The sequence below is a fragment of the Anguilla rostrata genome, chromosome 9 (genome assembly GCF_018555375.3).
Source record: "Anguilla rostrata isolate EN2019 chromosome 9, ASM1855537v3, whole genome shotgun sequence".
Classification (NCBI taxonomy): Eukaryota; Metazoa; Chordata; class Actinopteri; order Anguilliformes; family Anguillidae; genus Anguilla; species Anguilla rostrata.
In genome coordinates, this window is record NC_057941.1 from 38,100,573 (window position 1) to 38,118,387 (window position 17,815).

A 17,815-nucleotide genomic window follows, 5' to 3' on the forward strand; every position below is an offset into this window, starting at 1 on the left:
TCATCTGTCTTCGGTTGCACTCACTACCAAACTACCACTGGAAACAATGTTAGCACCAGAGCTGTTCATCAAGAGCTTCATGAAATGGGTTTCAATGCCCATGCAGCTGTACACAAGCCTAAGATCACCATGTGCAATGCCAAGCATTGGCTGGAGTGGTTTAAAGTAGGGATGGGTACGAGTAGTGGACTGATCCAGTACTCGTTGGATACATGCCTATTCCATCTTTTTATTTTCTCATAAAGGTTATCAATGTACTATGTGTTGGAACTTGGTTCCATTTATAAATTTACCATACAGTAGATTGTGTGAAAAAAGAAGAAACACATAAAATAGTGGGTATTTCGTAATCTAATATAAACAGAATAAAGCAAATATGTATTTTTAAACGCATGTTTTGTAAAAAGTTGTGTAAGTCACCCTGCTAAATGCCTGTAATATAATGTTTTGATTGCAATTATGCTTTTTGTTGGTGAGCCAGTGTATAAGTGGGATAATGTCAGAGCAGCTGAGAATTACACAGTTCGAATGCCCTGCACTGAACGAAATTGCCCAAAGTGAATTTGTCACTGGAGCAGACTAAAGATTCGGTAAGTATGGTGAACTGGGTCAGTCTCCCCGCATGACGCTGCACGTCGGCAAGCCCGAGACCAGGCCCGTTATAACCACAGAGCCCGAGCCCCTTTTGGGTCCCGACTCCGTTCATTGTGGTAACTCAATTATGGCCAGAACAGCCTGTGTACGTCGTCCGTCCAGAGGGCAAAGATGGTCCCACTCGCACTATGCATCGTAATAATTTGCATGTCTGTCCTGCTGGGGATTCCAGGGGCCCCTGGGGTGCTTTCTGCTCCGTCATCCCCGCTGACCAGTTCTGGCTTCCACTAGTGAGCTTCCCTTTAGTTCGCCCAGCCCCGGCACCCACTATTGAGCCTGTCAATCATGCGCCAGAGCTAGCCAGTTATGAGCTGGAGCCACCAGGTGAGCCAGAGCCACAAGGAGGACCTGCACCAACTGAACTGAATCCACAAGGTGGGCCTACATCAATTGAACTGAATCCACCTGAGCGCGTAGTCAACAACCGTGGAGCCTCGTCCGGCACTCGCTATAGCTCCTGATGGCGTTCGCACTGACAGGGAAACACGGACAAACAGCGGGTCAACCAATAGCGGTTTGGAAATAACGTTACGAGATCGCTCCCTATAATGGAAAGAATTGGGTAATGATGTGCGTTGTTGTGCATTCATGCATTGCCTATACGACCAGTGTACAGCCAAGATACGTTTAAAGATTCTTTTCCATTCTAGAAATCGATTTTCGGATTGAGCACATTATGCGATCCCTCGATTTGAAATAAATGGAAATCACCATCCCTAGTTTAAAGCACACCACCTTTGGACTCTGGAGCAGTGGAAATGTGTTCTCCAAGCGATGAATCCACGCTTCACAACATGGCAGTCTGATGAATGAATCTGGGTTTTGCAGAATGCATAATGCCTACTGTACTGGCCCAAATAGTGCCAACTGTAAAGTTTGGTGGTGGAGGATTAATGGTCTTGGGTTGTTTGTCATGGTTAATGTTTTTAAGGGCTGAGAGTCTGTGGCTGTTGTGGTTATTTCTCTGGGGAACCCTGAAAAGTGCCAAACTCTCGGTGCTGTATAGGTATGGGGCATGCCCTGCCAAGGCGTAACTTGGCTGGATGGCATACCTGCCATCCCAATGATGTTGAGCTTATTTATTTATTATCCAAGCTGTATTTTAGACAACAATGGAATTTGTTTATTGCATGTCCATGGTATTAAACTGTGCACTATTTATGTATTCCATTAATTCAAACATTGTTCAAACACCAGGTCTCAAAAAGTTCAGAATGTGGCACAATCTGTAAAGACATTTCCAAAGAGTTCTGTGGCTATGGAAAGAAGGGGTGTTCTACGCCTTTTATTCAACAGGCTTCTGTTCAATGGACTGTTTTCATCAAAGTGGCTGTAATTTATGGGTTTCTATTCATACAAATCTAATAGAAGCAGTATTACTCTCCTATTGTGGGAAGAAATGGAAAACATCTGGAGCCATATGTTAATTTTTATTAAAATGCAAAAGTGAATCTTGTAATTTTTTTCCCCCCTTAACAGCGATGTTAAAACAAGAGCATCGATTGGCTGATTATTTGTTCTTCAAGTGAATATAATAAATACCTTAATATTATCAGAGCCAATTAATTACTGCGTTTACCCTCTGATAAGACGGTCAGTCAGTTTTCTAGATGATCTCATTGTTTTGGACATCAATATAATCACAGGTAATGGTAGCTGAACTGGTTATTTGGCTGAGGCTGAATGCCTCATTCAGATTAATAGCACCCAAACAGGAATATCAGCCATATTGTGAACAGCATTGATTATTCGGCTCTGTGCTATGCTCCCTAACGTAAAGCTAACATTATCAATTTGGACGCGAGCGGAGGCCACGATCAAATCTCAGGTCAAGTCTCAAGTCATGTACGCAAGTTTCCATGTCAGCGTGGACTTGCAGTGCAGCATAGTAAATCTGGCTGAGTCAGAGAATTGTTATTAGACCATATTCTGACTGGCATCTGAGCACATGCAGCCACATATTCATCACTTAAAAATATGTAGCCTATGGTAAAATATTCTATTTTGTAAAGGCCTACATCGACTGTGTCATATCCCTAACATAAATAGTTATTTTCAAATTGTTTGCAATTAACGGGCTTAACAGGTTTTTGGTGTAGGCTATGAGATTCATTTCTCTTTCATTTTGAGATAGCCTACTTGTTAGGCTACGCTACTGGTGACATAATTACAAGGAATTAGATTAGATGCTTATTCAGTCACCTATTTAAACAAGAACTTTGACAGTCATCAAATCTTGGCAATGGCAGATCTGGCTCTGTTAGAAGACCTCTACGAAAATGAAATGAATGAAAAGAAAGCATGTTTATAACCTCATTAAAACATCATTAAATGAAGAAATAAATTAACCCTGCAACCGTGTAATTATTTAAATACTAGTAGCCTAGGCTATTAAATTTTTACCATTATCCAGCTCAGACACAGGTGCGTCTGTGTCTGCTCCGCCACCTGTTATGCCCGAAATGGAAGCAGACCCGATAAGCGCAGACACTCGCTCCTCAGTCTGCGTCAATGCAAGGCTGGAATCCAGCTGACCTCCTCCAGTCAGCTGGGTGCTGCGCCTACGGGCTGCAGCTTTTTGGTAGCGAGTTTGAGGTCTGACCATTTTTTCTTCACCCAAATGTAAAGAATGACGATATAAGCTAATTACTATTATATATATATATATATATATATGTGTGACAGGTGCTGGTGTTTTGGTCCTCAAGTAGGGGATGGTCATTTTTCAGTTTTTTACAGATTATGAAAGTGCAGATTATAAACTTTCAAATGATGTGTCATACATTGAAATCTGAAAATAGTTGAAGAAGATATGCTTATTTGAATGTTGGTACTCCTAAAATCAAGTAGCAGAGAAAAGTGTTTCCCCTTGAAAGATCTTGAACTTTTCACACTTCTCACAGGGAGATAATGGGTGGGAACAATAGCTAGTTAACTCCACCCCAACCACTCCCCCGCTAGAGTACCTGTAAATCCTTGTCCATTTAGGGATTACCCTATTTAAAGCTTTATAACTCCAGATGTGAACACCACAGAGACTAGAAAAATGTCTTAAATGAAGCAATACATTTGTACCATTTATAATACTAGCTTAGATTACTTTATATTCATAATTTTGTAAGAAATAAAGTGCCACAAATGAAATGGTCAAGGAAAAAAATCTAAAATGAATTTGCTCCTTTTTTAGTTCGCAATGAAATACTGTGAGATTGCGGGTTAAAGTATACATGTCCTGGATCAAAAACTTCTTGACCACAAGTTCATAAAATCTAAGGGTGGATATGTAGAACCTATTTAAAGACACTCAATTTCTAAAATAACGTATATAACCGAAATATTGAGCAGTAATAATTACATAGCAATGATTAAATCTTATCTATGTTCAGTAGATGGAGACACAGACAGTAAATCAATGACAGTTCTAGCCGCTTCTGTTTTGCTCCAGAAAACGATGTCAGATAGGTCTATCAGCAAACATATGGCTTTGCTATGCCCAGAAGTCCTCAATAATAATGGTATTTTCCAAGAAATTACGAAAAATCATTGACAATGTGTCATTAGGTGCAACGTCTTTTAATGCTACCATATATAGAGCGAATGCCATAGTAAGAAAATGTTCGGCCTATAAAACGCTATTCCAAAAGCAAAATTAGACATGTTATACATCGTTAGAAAGCTTATACTCTCACCTACTGATTGTGAGGTTGCTACAATGGCGGATGCTCAGAGTAAACAAACATAGGCTACTACCACACGGCTTTATTTATGGGCGGTGGCTTGACTGAAACAAAGTGACAATAGCCAACGAAATCAAACATGCTAATTAAACTGCACCCCCATCACAGCTCCAAAACCCGGCTGTAAGAATCACTAAAACAAGCCGACTTTGCTGACAAATTATAAGTATTTAGTGACCATAAAAATGCTGTTTATTCTATTGAGTGACTTCTTCAACACTTAAAAAAGAGTAAAAAAAAAAATTTAAAAACCTTTTTTGCCTCCTAGCGTGATTTCAAGATTTGCGACTTGCGGACCTTTTCTCCAGCACCCGTCACATATATATATATATATATATATATGTAGGCTATACATATCACGGATGTATAAATTAAATATTCCAACCTCAGCTGGAGTTCGATTGTCCACGGCAACGCTGTTGACCGCAGCAGTGATTTCCTTCCACACTGCATTTTTCTGACTTCCTTTTATGCCACTTTTCAGGCTGCCAAATAGAACTAATTGGTTCAGATTCTATTTCTAGGTCGGAGAAATTTCTCTTCTTGGCCGTATTATGCTTCTCTATGTCGTAAACTCTAGGGGCGAGGCCTCTAAACTGAGAATATATAGGGGCATGATATTTAAATGACGATTGTTTTAAGTCGCCACATATATCAACGCCCAATCATTCTTATGCTGTGATTGGCGAGATACAAACGTTTCATGAATCACACGTGAATCCTGTCGTAAGATGATTTCTGCGCTCGGATCTGCGCTGGTTTCTATGTTAGATTGATAAATGAGGGCCAATGTGTTAAAATTGATGGACTCACCTCTAACTTATTAATGTGTGTAAGGGTGTACCTCAAGGTTCTGTCCTGGGCCCACTTTTATTCACTATTTATATCAATAGCTTGGGACAAATTGTACCCAATGCAAATGTACATTTTTATGCTGATGATACTGTCATATATTGTGGCCCTTCTACATTCAATACGGCTCTTGAGAACGTGCAATTTGCTTTTGATATTGTACAGTCCCAACTCTGTCAATTGAAGCTTGTATTGAATGTAGACAAAAGTAAAATAATGATGTTTACTAACTCCAAGAAGAAACATTTGAATGTTTCAAATACTGTAACTACTCTAGGCAAGCAGATTGAGGTAGTATCTTGTTACACATATTTGGGCATTTTAATTGATACTTGTCTTTCTTTTAAGCCACACAGAAAACCTTGTGAAAAAGTTGAGGCTGAAGTTAAGGTTTTATTTTAGGAATAAATCATGCTTTACATTTGAGTCGAGGAGTAAACTAGTTGCTGCTACTTTTTTACCTTTACTTGATTATGGGGACCTGGTGTATATGAATACATCAGCTCTTTGTCTTCACATGTTAGATACTGTGTATCATAGTGCTTTGAGATTTGTTACAAACTGTAAAGCCCTTACTCATCATTGCACACTGTATTCCAGGGCTGGTTGGCCATCTCTGTCTTTGCGGAGGCTCAGTCACTGGTATATGTTTATTTATAAGGCTATTTTGGGTAAGTTTCCCTCTTATTTATGTATTTATATTACACAGAAACTTGGAGGACAGTACAGTCTGAGGTCCCGAGGCTCCATTCTGCTGACTGTCCTTAAAGGTTGACAGAGATGGGCAGGAAAGCCTTTATGATCTCTGCCCTCTCCACATGGAATAGCCTACAGAAAGAGCTGAAGCTTAAGAATCTGGTTCCTCTCACTGAGTTCAAAGCAGTTGTTAGGCCTATGGAAACAAAGTCACTCAGAAATTGTCATTGCTTTGAATAAGCTGCTATCTAGCTTTTGACTGTACATACTTTGTGTTTCTGCTTTTGTTGTTGCTCTCTTATTCCTCAATTATGCTCTTTCACACATTTTGATTTGGATATGTTTTTATGTTTATGGTTTTATATTGTCTGTAACTTTTTGTGCTGCTGCCTTCTTGGCCAGGTCTCCCTTGAAAAAGAGATTTTTGAATCTCAACGGGACTAACCTGGTTAAATAAAGGTTTATTATTATTATTAATAATAATAATAATAATAATAATAATAATAATAATAATAATTAAAGCCGCAAGCGGCGTTGGGAGGGGTACATGTATTGGCACCATCGAGCCCCCTATTGAGCGATTTTAAAATGGCTTTGTCCTCATGATCATACACCTTCACCCAACATATCTACTGAATATCATGATGATTGTATAAAAATGGATGACTTATGGCCAATTTTGTGCTAAGAGACCCTGTCGAATGACTTAGTTGCGTCGCCATGGATGTGTCCTGGCCGCTTCCCGTAAATGCCTTTACTATGTAACACTTACATGGGATGTCGTAACACATATATGGCCCGGCGTGTATGTACAGTTGCAGCGGTTCCATGCCGCAACTAAAAAAGGTGTCACACTAGTGTTTTCACGATACCAAAATTTTGACTTTGATACTGATACCAGGTTTAGTATCACAATACTCGATACTGAAGCGATACTGATTCAATACTCGGTACCTAACGATACTGAAATGACCTTAATAGATCAGAAACGTAATGTCCACAAGGGTTATCCTCATTTTCGAATTCATGGTTTATTAACAACCTGGTTCATTAACAACCTTTAAGTTGAAGCCTCTTCAACATATTAATATGCATAGGCCTATAGTGTTACAACACTGAACAGAAAAATATGTTAAATATATTTCAAAAATTAAACAGTTGTAAACTAAATAATATTTTAAACAGGTCTTTCACCTTTAAATAGATCTAAAAACAGCATATTTTAATAACAATACAGCATCTATCTATAATAAAATATTTCCAAATTGGAACACCTATTGCTACTGAAGTGAACTGAGTCAAAGCTTGCGCTGTATCAAAGAGCTGAGTACACAAGCGCAAGTCACCTCACTTGGCAACCTTAGTTGCTACTGCCTTCTAGCGAAGATTCTGACAAATTACACTTTTCATCCTCTCAATCAGTAATGCGGGAGACAATTTCCCCTGGGTTTTACATTTGACTCAAAACTACCGAACGTCTGAATATTCTAATACCGAACCGTTTATTTTTTTTATTTTTTATTTTTTTTAAGTACCGAGAAAGTGCTGAAGTTTTGGTATACCGTGCAACACTACGTCAGACACATACTCCAATCCATTGCTCAGCTTAGCAGAGAATGCACATTTCAGAGCGCCACAGAGACAGATAGAATAATAACACATAAATGCACATTTCAAATAATAAATACGACATTGAGAAAAATCGGAAATAAAAGACATAATATCAACTCGCGATCTGCGTGCTGCGCGCAAAGTAGCCTACCGTTTATTTAGACATTGGCAGATAAGAAAAATTTTGGTTACGCTGACCTATAAAACGCTATTCCAAAAGCAAAATCAGACATGTTATACATCGTTAGAAAGCTTATACTCTCACCTACTGAATAAATGAATTGTCAATCAAGCCAAATTGCACTAAAAAGGGCGACAACGCCGTAAGCAATAGGTGTGGTATTACGCACAGCTATTATTTAAGATAGCAGACCCAGGCGTCACAGATGCACGTATGTTTCGCAAACGGATTGTCCAAGACAATATATGACCACTCATTCGCAAAAGGGACATCTCTACGCGTAAAACCAATGGTAAGATTGTATATTTATTCAATGTTTAGTCCCAGATATTGACTGTAGAATGACATGGTATAGTTTTTAAAAAAGTTAGTCTCGCTTATTTCGTTATTCAGTGAGCAGCGTTTTCACTGCTGTATTGGCATATTTTAGGGCTAATGTCGGATTTATCTTGTTGCTACGGAATATTGCATTACATTACATTACAGGCATTTGGCAGATGCTCTTATCCAGAGCGACGTACAACAAAGTGTTTAACCATGAGCAGGAACAAGTGTGTCGAAAACCCTAGAGGGCAGTAGCCTACCGTTCCGAGTGCAGGGAACAAGCGCATAGTTCAACTTGGACCCTGTAGGTTAAACTGATTAACACTAACACAAACAAGAACAGCAACAACGCAGTCTATGCAAAAATACAAGCAATAGTTAAGACGAGTGCATTAACTGAGTCACCGACGAAACAGCTAACTAGTTACAACCCTAAACTTACAGTCAATTTAGAGATTAAATTGAGAATATGATTTCTCTCAGCATAATGACGGATTTAAAGACTAAACAAACTCACCCGATATTGTCTTCAAATGGATCCATGCCAAAGAAAAGTAATGATTCATCCTCTCAAAGCTTTTACTAACAAACTTGTAGTAGCAAAAAATATCAACTCGCCATCCATGCTAACTGCTTCCTATGCTCAGAGTACCATATTATTTATTTAGACATTGGTAGAGTACAGCATAAATTGCGTCTTTTGTTTATAGTCAATATTAGTAATTGCAGCGAGAAACTACAGCTGTAGATACAAGATAGTCTGTTATGTTATGGTAGCAACGGAACAAAGCGGACCGTCATTGTTTCATTATACCAGCGTGTTTTAGCGTTTTGCACAGAAACTCAGAACCTATCAATAAAATGGTTTAGCTGTTTCTCACCATAATGACAGATTCAAAGACTAAACTGTTCTTGATACTGTCTTCAAATGGATCCATGCCAAAGAAAAGTAATTATTCATCCTCTCAAAAAGCTTTTACTAACAAACTTTTGGTAGCCTAGCATGCACTCTGGGTGGCACTGTCTTCCATTGCTTCCCCGACGTTCAGACCCGACGTTCAGACCCTCCCCTCACTGATAAAAACTAGACCCTACGGTGTCGGATTACTTGCGTCGCCATGGATGTCGCTTGCCGTAAAGAAGTTTACTAGATGTCGTAACACTTAGATTTGGAGCTCCAGCTCTTCCGCACCCCAACTAATAAAAAAGTCCAAATGGCGGGCAAACAGTATGGCGGACATAGGTGCTCCCAAAAGCAAAGTTGTAGAGCACATTCAGATACATCGGTCGATGAAGTGTTGTGTTGATCTGACTTATGGTGTAGGAGTTATGGCCTTTTAAATTATGACCCTTTGTTATAGCGCCACCATCTGGCCGACATAGGTGATTTGTAGTGACTGAGTAGTGGGGGGCCATAGGAACCCACGTACCAAATTTGGTTGGTCTGCAATTTATGGTTGCTGAGCCTCAGATATTTTAGTGGAGAAAACTTCCACGCCCCAACTAAAAAGTCTAAATGGCGGGCAAACAATATGGCGGACATAGGTGGTGCCAATGGCAAAGTTGTAGACCATGTTCAGATGCATAGGTCGATGAAGTTTTGTGTTGATATAACGTATGGTGTGGGAGTTATGGCCTTTTACGCATGACCCTTTGTTATAGCGCCACCATCTGGCCGACATAGGTGATTTTTAGCCTGAGTAGTGGGGGGCCATAGGAACCCACCTGCAAAATTTGGTTGCTGTAGGACTTATGGTTGCTGAGCCTCAGACACTTTTAGTGGAGAAAAATAATAAGAATAATCCTAACAAAAACAATAGGGTTCCACCAGCTTCACTGCTTGGACCCATAATAATCCTAACAAAAACAATAGGGTTCCACCAGCTTCGCTGCTTGGACCCCTAATAATCCTAACAGATACAATAGGGTTCCACCAGCTTCGCTGCTTGGACCCCTAATAATAATAAAAACAATACCTGAGAAGCAGATCGTTCTTGAAAAAAAAGGACCAGACTTGCATGTTTTTGCCCTGCAGGGGGCTAACACTGCCTCTCACATGCTGGCGATGTCAATTTCTTTGGCGCATATTTTGCACAATGCTTTAGTGTTTGATTAAACTACAACCTATTTTCACACTTTGTTCAGTTCTACTGGGCTGCAAGTGCTAATCCAGGGATATTTGATATTTTCCCCCTTTGTATTTAAGTTGGAATTAAATTGTTTATTTATATTTTTAAATGCATAAATACAAACATTTACATGGTTTTTATTTTTAATAACTGCCTACAACTGCACCCTGGACTAAATGCAATTAATATCACTACGCTTCTTCTTCAATTAGAAACTCAGCTCTTTGTTTCCCAGATTGAACAAACTGACATCCAGGCAGTCATCTTGAATGAGCATTAGAGTGCCCGTTTGGACAATTTTTTTTAACAAGACACAGCATTTCTTTTTATTCCTTTTAGTATATTTTTGCGCTTTGTGAACTTTCTAGTGTATATACACACGATCAGCCACAACATTAAAACCACCTACCTAATATTGTGTAGGTCCCCCTCATGCCGCCAAAACAGTTCTGACCCGTCAAGGCATGGACTCCACCTCTGAAGGTGTCCTCTGGTATATGATTTCTGTATATATTTGTATCTACTGTATGTTTGTATCTGCTATTTTGTATCTACTGTAAATGTGTATCTGATTGTGTTTCCCCCCGGGGATCAATTAAGTACACTACTACTACTTATTACATTATTGGATTATTACATAAATTTTTTGAAATGGATTACATTATTGGGAGTTATTTCACTATTGGTAGTTTATTACATTATTCGTTTCTACAGGGCTATAAAAAGCTAAGGTATTGTTAGACGGTGAATTATTTCCACATGATTTAAAAAACTTGGGTCGACGGGTCAGAGCTGTTTTGGTGGCACGAGGGGGACCTACACAATATTAGGCAGGTGGTTTTAATGTTGTGGCTGATCGGTTTATGTAAGAGCTAAATGTCCATTCCAGACCTGGGTCAAATAAGTACTTGACCCAGGTCTGGTTCATACTTTTTCCATACTTACACCAAAATTTCCATACTTTTCTAGACCTGGAAAAACATAAATTTTAAACATCAATTTGATTTTATCAGTATCATCAAACCAAAGAAAATCAATATTGAACCTAACAGGAAAGAGAAGTCCATCAACATTGTAAAGAAAGTACAGTCATGGCTCTACTTTGTAAGTTCCATAATTTCATGTTTGCAATACAATGCTGAACCTACCAAATGTTTGCATTGTGTTCTGCTGGAATAATTTGCTATACTGGTAATATGAATGAGGTAATCAAAACGTCAGCTTATGTTATTGGTTACATGGCCTATGGGACCTTAACTCTGCCTGGATATTCGGGTTACAAATCAAAAACAATATTTAAAGGAAATCACATTACTTGTGCAATCATCATTTGATGTTTTTCTTAGGCTTCACAACAACAGTAATGACAATAATTTTGGCTAAATTATTTGCAAATTGATGCTATTTAGTGAAAATGCTATTTTCTATTAAAATCCAAATAGAGAATAACACATTTTATTATCGAACATAACAACACAAGTCATACAACACAAGGTATAAATCTGACAACCAATGCTTGAAGCGGACCGGAACGGACCAGTTTGCCATACTGGGACTTCTATGTTTTGCTCACATGATTTGCTCACACTTATTTCATTCACTTCGAGCACTGCCTTCAACAAACTAAAGTTATTCATAGCTAAGGGTGTCAGGACATCTGCCTGAGTTTCCGTTGTGTTTTCCTTTTTTTTGTTTTTTGTATGTATGCATGAGTGTGTGTGTGCGCGCATGGTGTTTGCTTTTTCTTCAGGTTCCTGGTTCCCACCCACGCTCTGCCCCCCATTCCTGCCTGTCTGCCTCAGCTGAATTATTCAATCAAGCCTCTGCCGCCGTCCCCACCTGCAACTCATCTGTTACTCATTTTCTCTAGCTATATATTCTGTTAGCTCTGTTAGTCTGTGCCAGATCGTGCCTTGTGTAACTTAGTGCCGTTCAAGCCTTTTTCTATTCCTAGTAAATACGGTTTTTTACTTTTGCCTGTGTTTGCCATTTATGCCTTTAGCCTGACTCCTCTGATTACTGTTGCTTCGGTTTTTTGAATTCTTGCCTGTCTTGCTGTTCTTGCCTCTGTTCCAGTTGTGTGCCTTTGCCTGCCTGGAAAATTTTGACTGTCTTTGGAATTTTGACCTTAGCCTGGATTGTGGTTTACAAGACTGTTCGCTGATTCTGTTGCTTATTTGTTTGATAATAAACTGCCAAGTTTTTCCCTGATTTTTCGGGTCTGCCTTTGAGTCCTACCCCGGATTGGATTGGATAGCATGTGTGTAACTGACCAAATTATTGACCAATGGAAACTGATCAATTCTATGCAAATACAAAGGAATATAATTTACAGGTTCTTTCAATGAGGTTTCTGTGCAAAACTTGCTTTCCAAAGAAAAAGCAGGATTAGCAACAATTAGTGACTAAGGAGAGCAGCTCTTGGGCAGGCCTTGACAAAGGGTAAATTTCACCACAAGAGGACACTGTTTGCACAATCACAATAAGCCTCAACTGTACCTCACTTAAAACATCAACAATAGCAGCAGGGGCATCATGCAAGCCAAAATTCTGGGGGGGCACAATTAGAGCAGGGGGCATGGGGGTCCTTCCCCAGAAAAAAGAAAATAATGAGGCAACTGACATATATTCAAAGACTTTGGGGGGATTATTTTAAAACTTCACTAAATCAGTTTTTGTAGCTCAGTAATCTCCCACTTTATATTAGGGTAAATACTGTATATTTATTTAGAGATTTTCATGTGCTGTTATGGTTATTGAAAATGACACTCACTTATTCACTCACTTCTACACTGCTGCCACTTTCCTTGAAAAAGAGCTAAATCTTGTCTGCTTCACCCAAAAATTTTAAGGGGCATAAATTCACATAAAAAGACTATATCCACAATGCAAATTAATTTAGAGAACATAGATAAAACCACAGATGAAAGGAACATGCCAACATATCAACAGCTGTATTTTCAAACACAATGCATAGGAAGCAGCATGAGTACAGATGAGACTGTGCTGACATCACATAGCAGTGTCTGCTCCATTGCCAATAAAAGCTCAGACTGAGCAGTAGTAACCTATTTTCCAAACTGCTCAGCCTCCTTGAAAGATCCATCATCACCACTAGCCTAAGTACATATAACCTGTAACCACACCTTCACACACTGATATAACTATGGGGGGGGAAGCAATAATAGCCAAGTGTAGGATTTTCATGTCTGTCTGCAAGACTCCAAAGGAATCCCTAACTCTCTCCAAGTTCACTTCCTGGGTCCTCTGTGCCTCAACTGCAATGACCATCAGATCAGCCTACATGCATACATTTCCATGAAGGAAACATAGCCTATCACTATAAATCTCACCTAAGATAACCTACCTCTTGCACTATCAACCTCCTGACTGAGGACAGGGCTAGGGCTTTCTGTCATTTTTTTAAAGAATGACAACATTTTCCTCTGCATCTTGACCTGGAGATATCAAATGGAATTCAGTGTTTTGCTAACTATAACCTGTGATAGTGGTGATAAAAACTCATCAGCTCACTGCCATAAGATTCACACAGCTCTCCTTTACCAATATTAAATAGGATGCTATGCTATCACAAGTCACGACTAGCTAGCGGGCCAGAAGGCCAAACAACCGGATTGAGGGATGGCTACTAACTTTAGCTGGTACAAGCCAACTATGTTGCAAAGCAAACTATGCCTATATTTGTCAAATGCAATTAAGTGTGTATAACTAATAGGGAAAGGGGGTGTGTGACTTTTTGAGGTATGATCTATGACATAATTAGAAGAATGCGTTTGACTCATAATATAAAATGATCATAATTACATATTATAAAAAATAATAGCAATAAAATAAAATAAAAATATAAGAAACCATATATCAAAAATCTGGGGCATGTGCCCGCCCAGCTTGAATGGGCATGACGCGTCTGAATAGCAGCACTTATTTCAAGGAATAAAAGAGTCAGATCTGTTACCAGATTTTGATTAGAAGCCACGTACTTAACATTAGAATTCAGAAAGTAACTCCTATTTAGAAGAGATCTAGTTAATTTATATTAATACACACAAATACACGCACGCACACACAGACAAACATTTTGTTGCAGGAAATGAATTTCACATCAACTCACATTTTAGAAAGTCTGCTCTGGTTTGAGGCTCCTGAAGCTCTTTCCTAGATGGAGCTTTGAAACAATAAGAAAAAATGATAAATTCAAGGAACTTCCACAGAAAACACTACAATAATCACAAAACATCACAATGTTAATACTTATTACATATTGTATACTTGCGCTCTCCAGAGATGGGGACTTCAGTTGCTGACTCGTACTCGATTTGCACTTAAGTTGCACAGACTTAAAACACCTTAAATACTTTTATGCTTGACCCAGATTAGCCAATAACAACTTGTGAACAATACGAGTCTTGAAAAATTTTCCATTGAGAAAATCACATGAAAAAATGTTTTCTTTTGTTTTCATTGCAGTGTATAATAATTCATAAGTAGTTACATAATACCGAACCTGTACAATGAATTAAGTCCATTCTCATTTATCTTATAATAATTCATATGTATTTACACTGTGCCAGACCTGTAAAATGAAGTCGGTCTGTTCACAAATAATTAGTAATTCATATACTGGACCTATAAATTGAAATTACTATGTTGTATGAATTACTATTTTCAAAAAACAGCCAGCAGTGTTTCCCATATCTTCCTTCACACCCATCCATGCACATGTCCATGAATGCCGCTCCACTGTCACTGTGAAATACATCTGTATTATTGAATTATTGTATAATTATTTGTGAACAGACCGACTGCTGCTACATGTACACAGTAATCACAGTAATTATCTTACCTTTAAAGTTCCTGCCTCCATTCCTGGGTAGCAAAATATAAACTGGAGTTTCACTGACTGTAAAGGGGAACATTCGTGGATGTGGTTATTCATATCTAGGCTAGCATTTAATCAGCTATGTTTTATCTGGAGGCAACTACACTACCCTTGTATTCCAGCCAAAGTGCTTTATTTAGAAAGTGGAAAATCTAAATTCAAACTTATGTAGTGAATGATATCATCATACCATCTTCCAAAATTTGAAAATCTCCAGATTCCAGAAGTCACTGCATGAGGGCGGTGGCTTAAGTAAGATATGGTGTCTTTACAAAAGTTCTTACTCTGAGGTCCTTTCAAACTTTTGAAGTCTTTGAAGTCCCTTGCATTACCCTGGAATTTTGCTTTGGAAATAGTGTATGAAGACTGATCAGGGTGGCTTAGAAATGCATTTGCTGGGTGATTGATTGTTCTCGGACACCATGCTCCAAAATGCTATCATGACCTTTGCAGTGAGTTTTAGTGAAAGCTCTTACTTTTTTTGGAGATTTTGCTCTGCTCTTTTTTACAGATGTCTTCTAGGTGCTCCTTCATGTCAGTGACTGTTTTGGAGACCTCTCCGAAGGAAAACTCTGAGTTTATGAGCACCTTCGGCACCATCGGCTCAGGAGGTACACACAGGGTAGGGAAATTCTGTATCAGTCAAATGATAAAAAACACACAGCAGTTCACTCCTAATTCAGTTTGTGGTGATACATGTTACACCTAAAAAGGTCTTGATGATCCATTGGATATGTAATTCAGATGCTATTCGTTGACCCCATCCCCAGCTGACCCCATCTCTATTTCTATAACTAAATTAGTTTTCAGGTTCAGTATTAGATTTTAGACATTAACCTATGGAGTCAATTTTGTGACAAAAGTATTGTACGCGTAAAAAAAAAAATCGTAGGATGTCGTTGCTCCGCCATGTTCCGGGGTAAATGATGATGTACTTGCCTTCCGTCAGGGGAAGTAAACACAGCACATACCAATGACACATTTGTCCGAGTGACCAATAATTTCCCCCCCTTCCCTTCACCCCGCCTCCACTTCAAAATCATGCCAAAACCCCAAGCGCGAGAAAAAAAAGAATCGTAATCATAAAAAATGAAATTGTACTTGTAAAAAATAAAATAAACATGAGTGAGAAAAAACAATTGCAATTTTATTTTTTACATTTGTGAACATAACTTTTTCGTTTACAATTCAGAAAAATGCGTTTAATTTTATTTTTTTTGATCACGAGAAACATTTCCACATCTACACTTGTGCTATTTCTTTCCTATGCGGACAATACTTTTGGCACAAAATTGACTCCATATTAATCATACAATGCAGTAATATGCACACACACACAGTAGGTCTATACATAACTTGAAATGGACTGAAATAAATATATAAGAATATTCATTTTAATTTTTGCCATTAGGATGCTTCCATCTGTAGAAAGTGGGTGTTATACCTACAGGAAATGAATGTTGTATATGCAGGAAGTGGATGTTTGTACTTGCAGGAAATGGATATTGTCTTGGCGGGAAGTGAATGTTGTAGCTGCATGAAGTGTTGTATCTACAGCAAGTAGATGTCTTCACCCATAGGAAGTAGATTAATTTACCTGCAGAAAGTGGATGTTGTCCTCAGTTTCCAGGATGTGTCGGAGCTCCATATCTCTGCGCTGCAGCTCCATGATCTCCTGCTCCAGCCGCTCCACGTAGCCCTCTGCCTGGGACATGGCTGCCTGCTCATTGGCCTCAATCAAGCTGTTGATCTCAGAGCGCCAGCGCTCCACAGCCCCTGCCATCTCAGTGAAGATCTTATTGCAGTCAGACATGGTTCTCTGTGAACAGCTCTGTCACGCATTGAAAAAGTAGAGAGGTGTGAGCAGCAATGATAAGGAGGAAAAGGTAGTTGCCTGTAGTAAATAAGGAATAAATTAGAAGCCTGTAGTAAATGAGGAGTAGGTGAGATGCCTGCAGTAAATGTGGAGTGGGTAACTTTGCTATGGCAAAAGGAGTTGGTCAGTTGCCTATGGTAAAAAATGAGTAGGTGAACTGGCTGTGGTAAATAGACAAAATGTGATGCATATAGTAAATGAGGAGTAGGTTTGATGCCTGTAGTAAATTAGGAATAGCTGAATTGGCTATGGTAAGTGAGAAATAGGAAAAATGCCTGCAGAAAATGAGGAATAGCTGAGTTGTCTGTGGTAAATTGGGAGTAGGTCCATTGGGAATAAAGGGCTATTTGAAATGGAACTTACTTTAAGAACTTCCACATTGTGTCTTAGCTCCTGTAGCTCCTTCATCCGGTCCTGAATGATATGCTGAACTTCAGCTTGTGTCACCACCAGTACTTTCTGCAGGAGGCACGTACATCATTACTGCATCACCACCAGCATGTTCAACAGGAAAACACTGGCGCACAGTGAGGAATGTCATTACCCCATTTATAGCAGGGATTGCACTCCACAGGAGCTTATAATATTACTGCGCATGCAAGTCCTTCAGAACTCAGTTTCTCAGTTGTAGTATTACATTTCTAATGCTTACATAAAGATATGCTCAGGATAATTTGACTTTAAGGGGAGTATAGTATGGCTGCAGAGCATATAGTTTGCAGTTGCAATACTACAATGCTTCAAAATTGTTTTGTTTGTTACTGTTACTGTTGTTACTGATAAAGCATGGTTTATACAGGTTATTGTAGTTATTTACATTGATGACAATGAAATAAAACAACAATCCATATCAAC

At 38.9% G+C, this 17,815-nt stretch overlaps 1 protein-coding gene and 1 long non-coding RNA gene across 2 annotated transcripts in view; one reads left to right on the forward strand and one right to left on the reverse strand.

The window, feature by feature from the left end:
• LOC135263723 (uncharacterized) overlaps positions 1 to 12,395 on the forward strand; it is a 51,272-nt gene extending 38,877 nt beyond the window's left edge. The window contains exon 2 of the long non-coding RNA XR_010332529.1: positions 11,898 to 12,395. This is a non-coding gene — a long non-coding RNA (uncharacterized LOC135263723). The remainder of the gene's footprint in view (positions 1 to 11,897) is intronic.
• Positions 1 to 17,815, reverse strand: part of ftr84 (finTRIM family, member 84) — a 30,150-nt gene that overhangs the window by 9,459 nt on the left and 2,876 nt on the right. The window contains exons 2-6 of the mRNA XM_064352056.1: positions 17,324 to 17,419; positions 16,682 to 16,915; positions 15,561 to 15,717; positions 15,049 to 15,105; positions 14,317 to 14,370 (exon numbers count right to left, since the gene is read on the reverse strand). Of these exons, the coding sequence (XP_064208126.1) occupies positions 14,317 to 14,370; positions 15,049 to 15,105; positions 15,561 to 15,717; positions 16,682 to 16,915; positions 17,324 to 17,419 (598 nt within the window). The remainder of the gene's footprint in view (positions 1 to 14,316; positions 14,371 to 15,048; positions 15,106 to 15,560; positions 15,718 to 16,681; positions 16,916 to 17,323; positions 17,420 to 17,815) is intronic.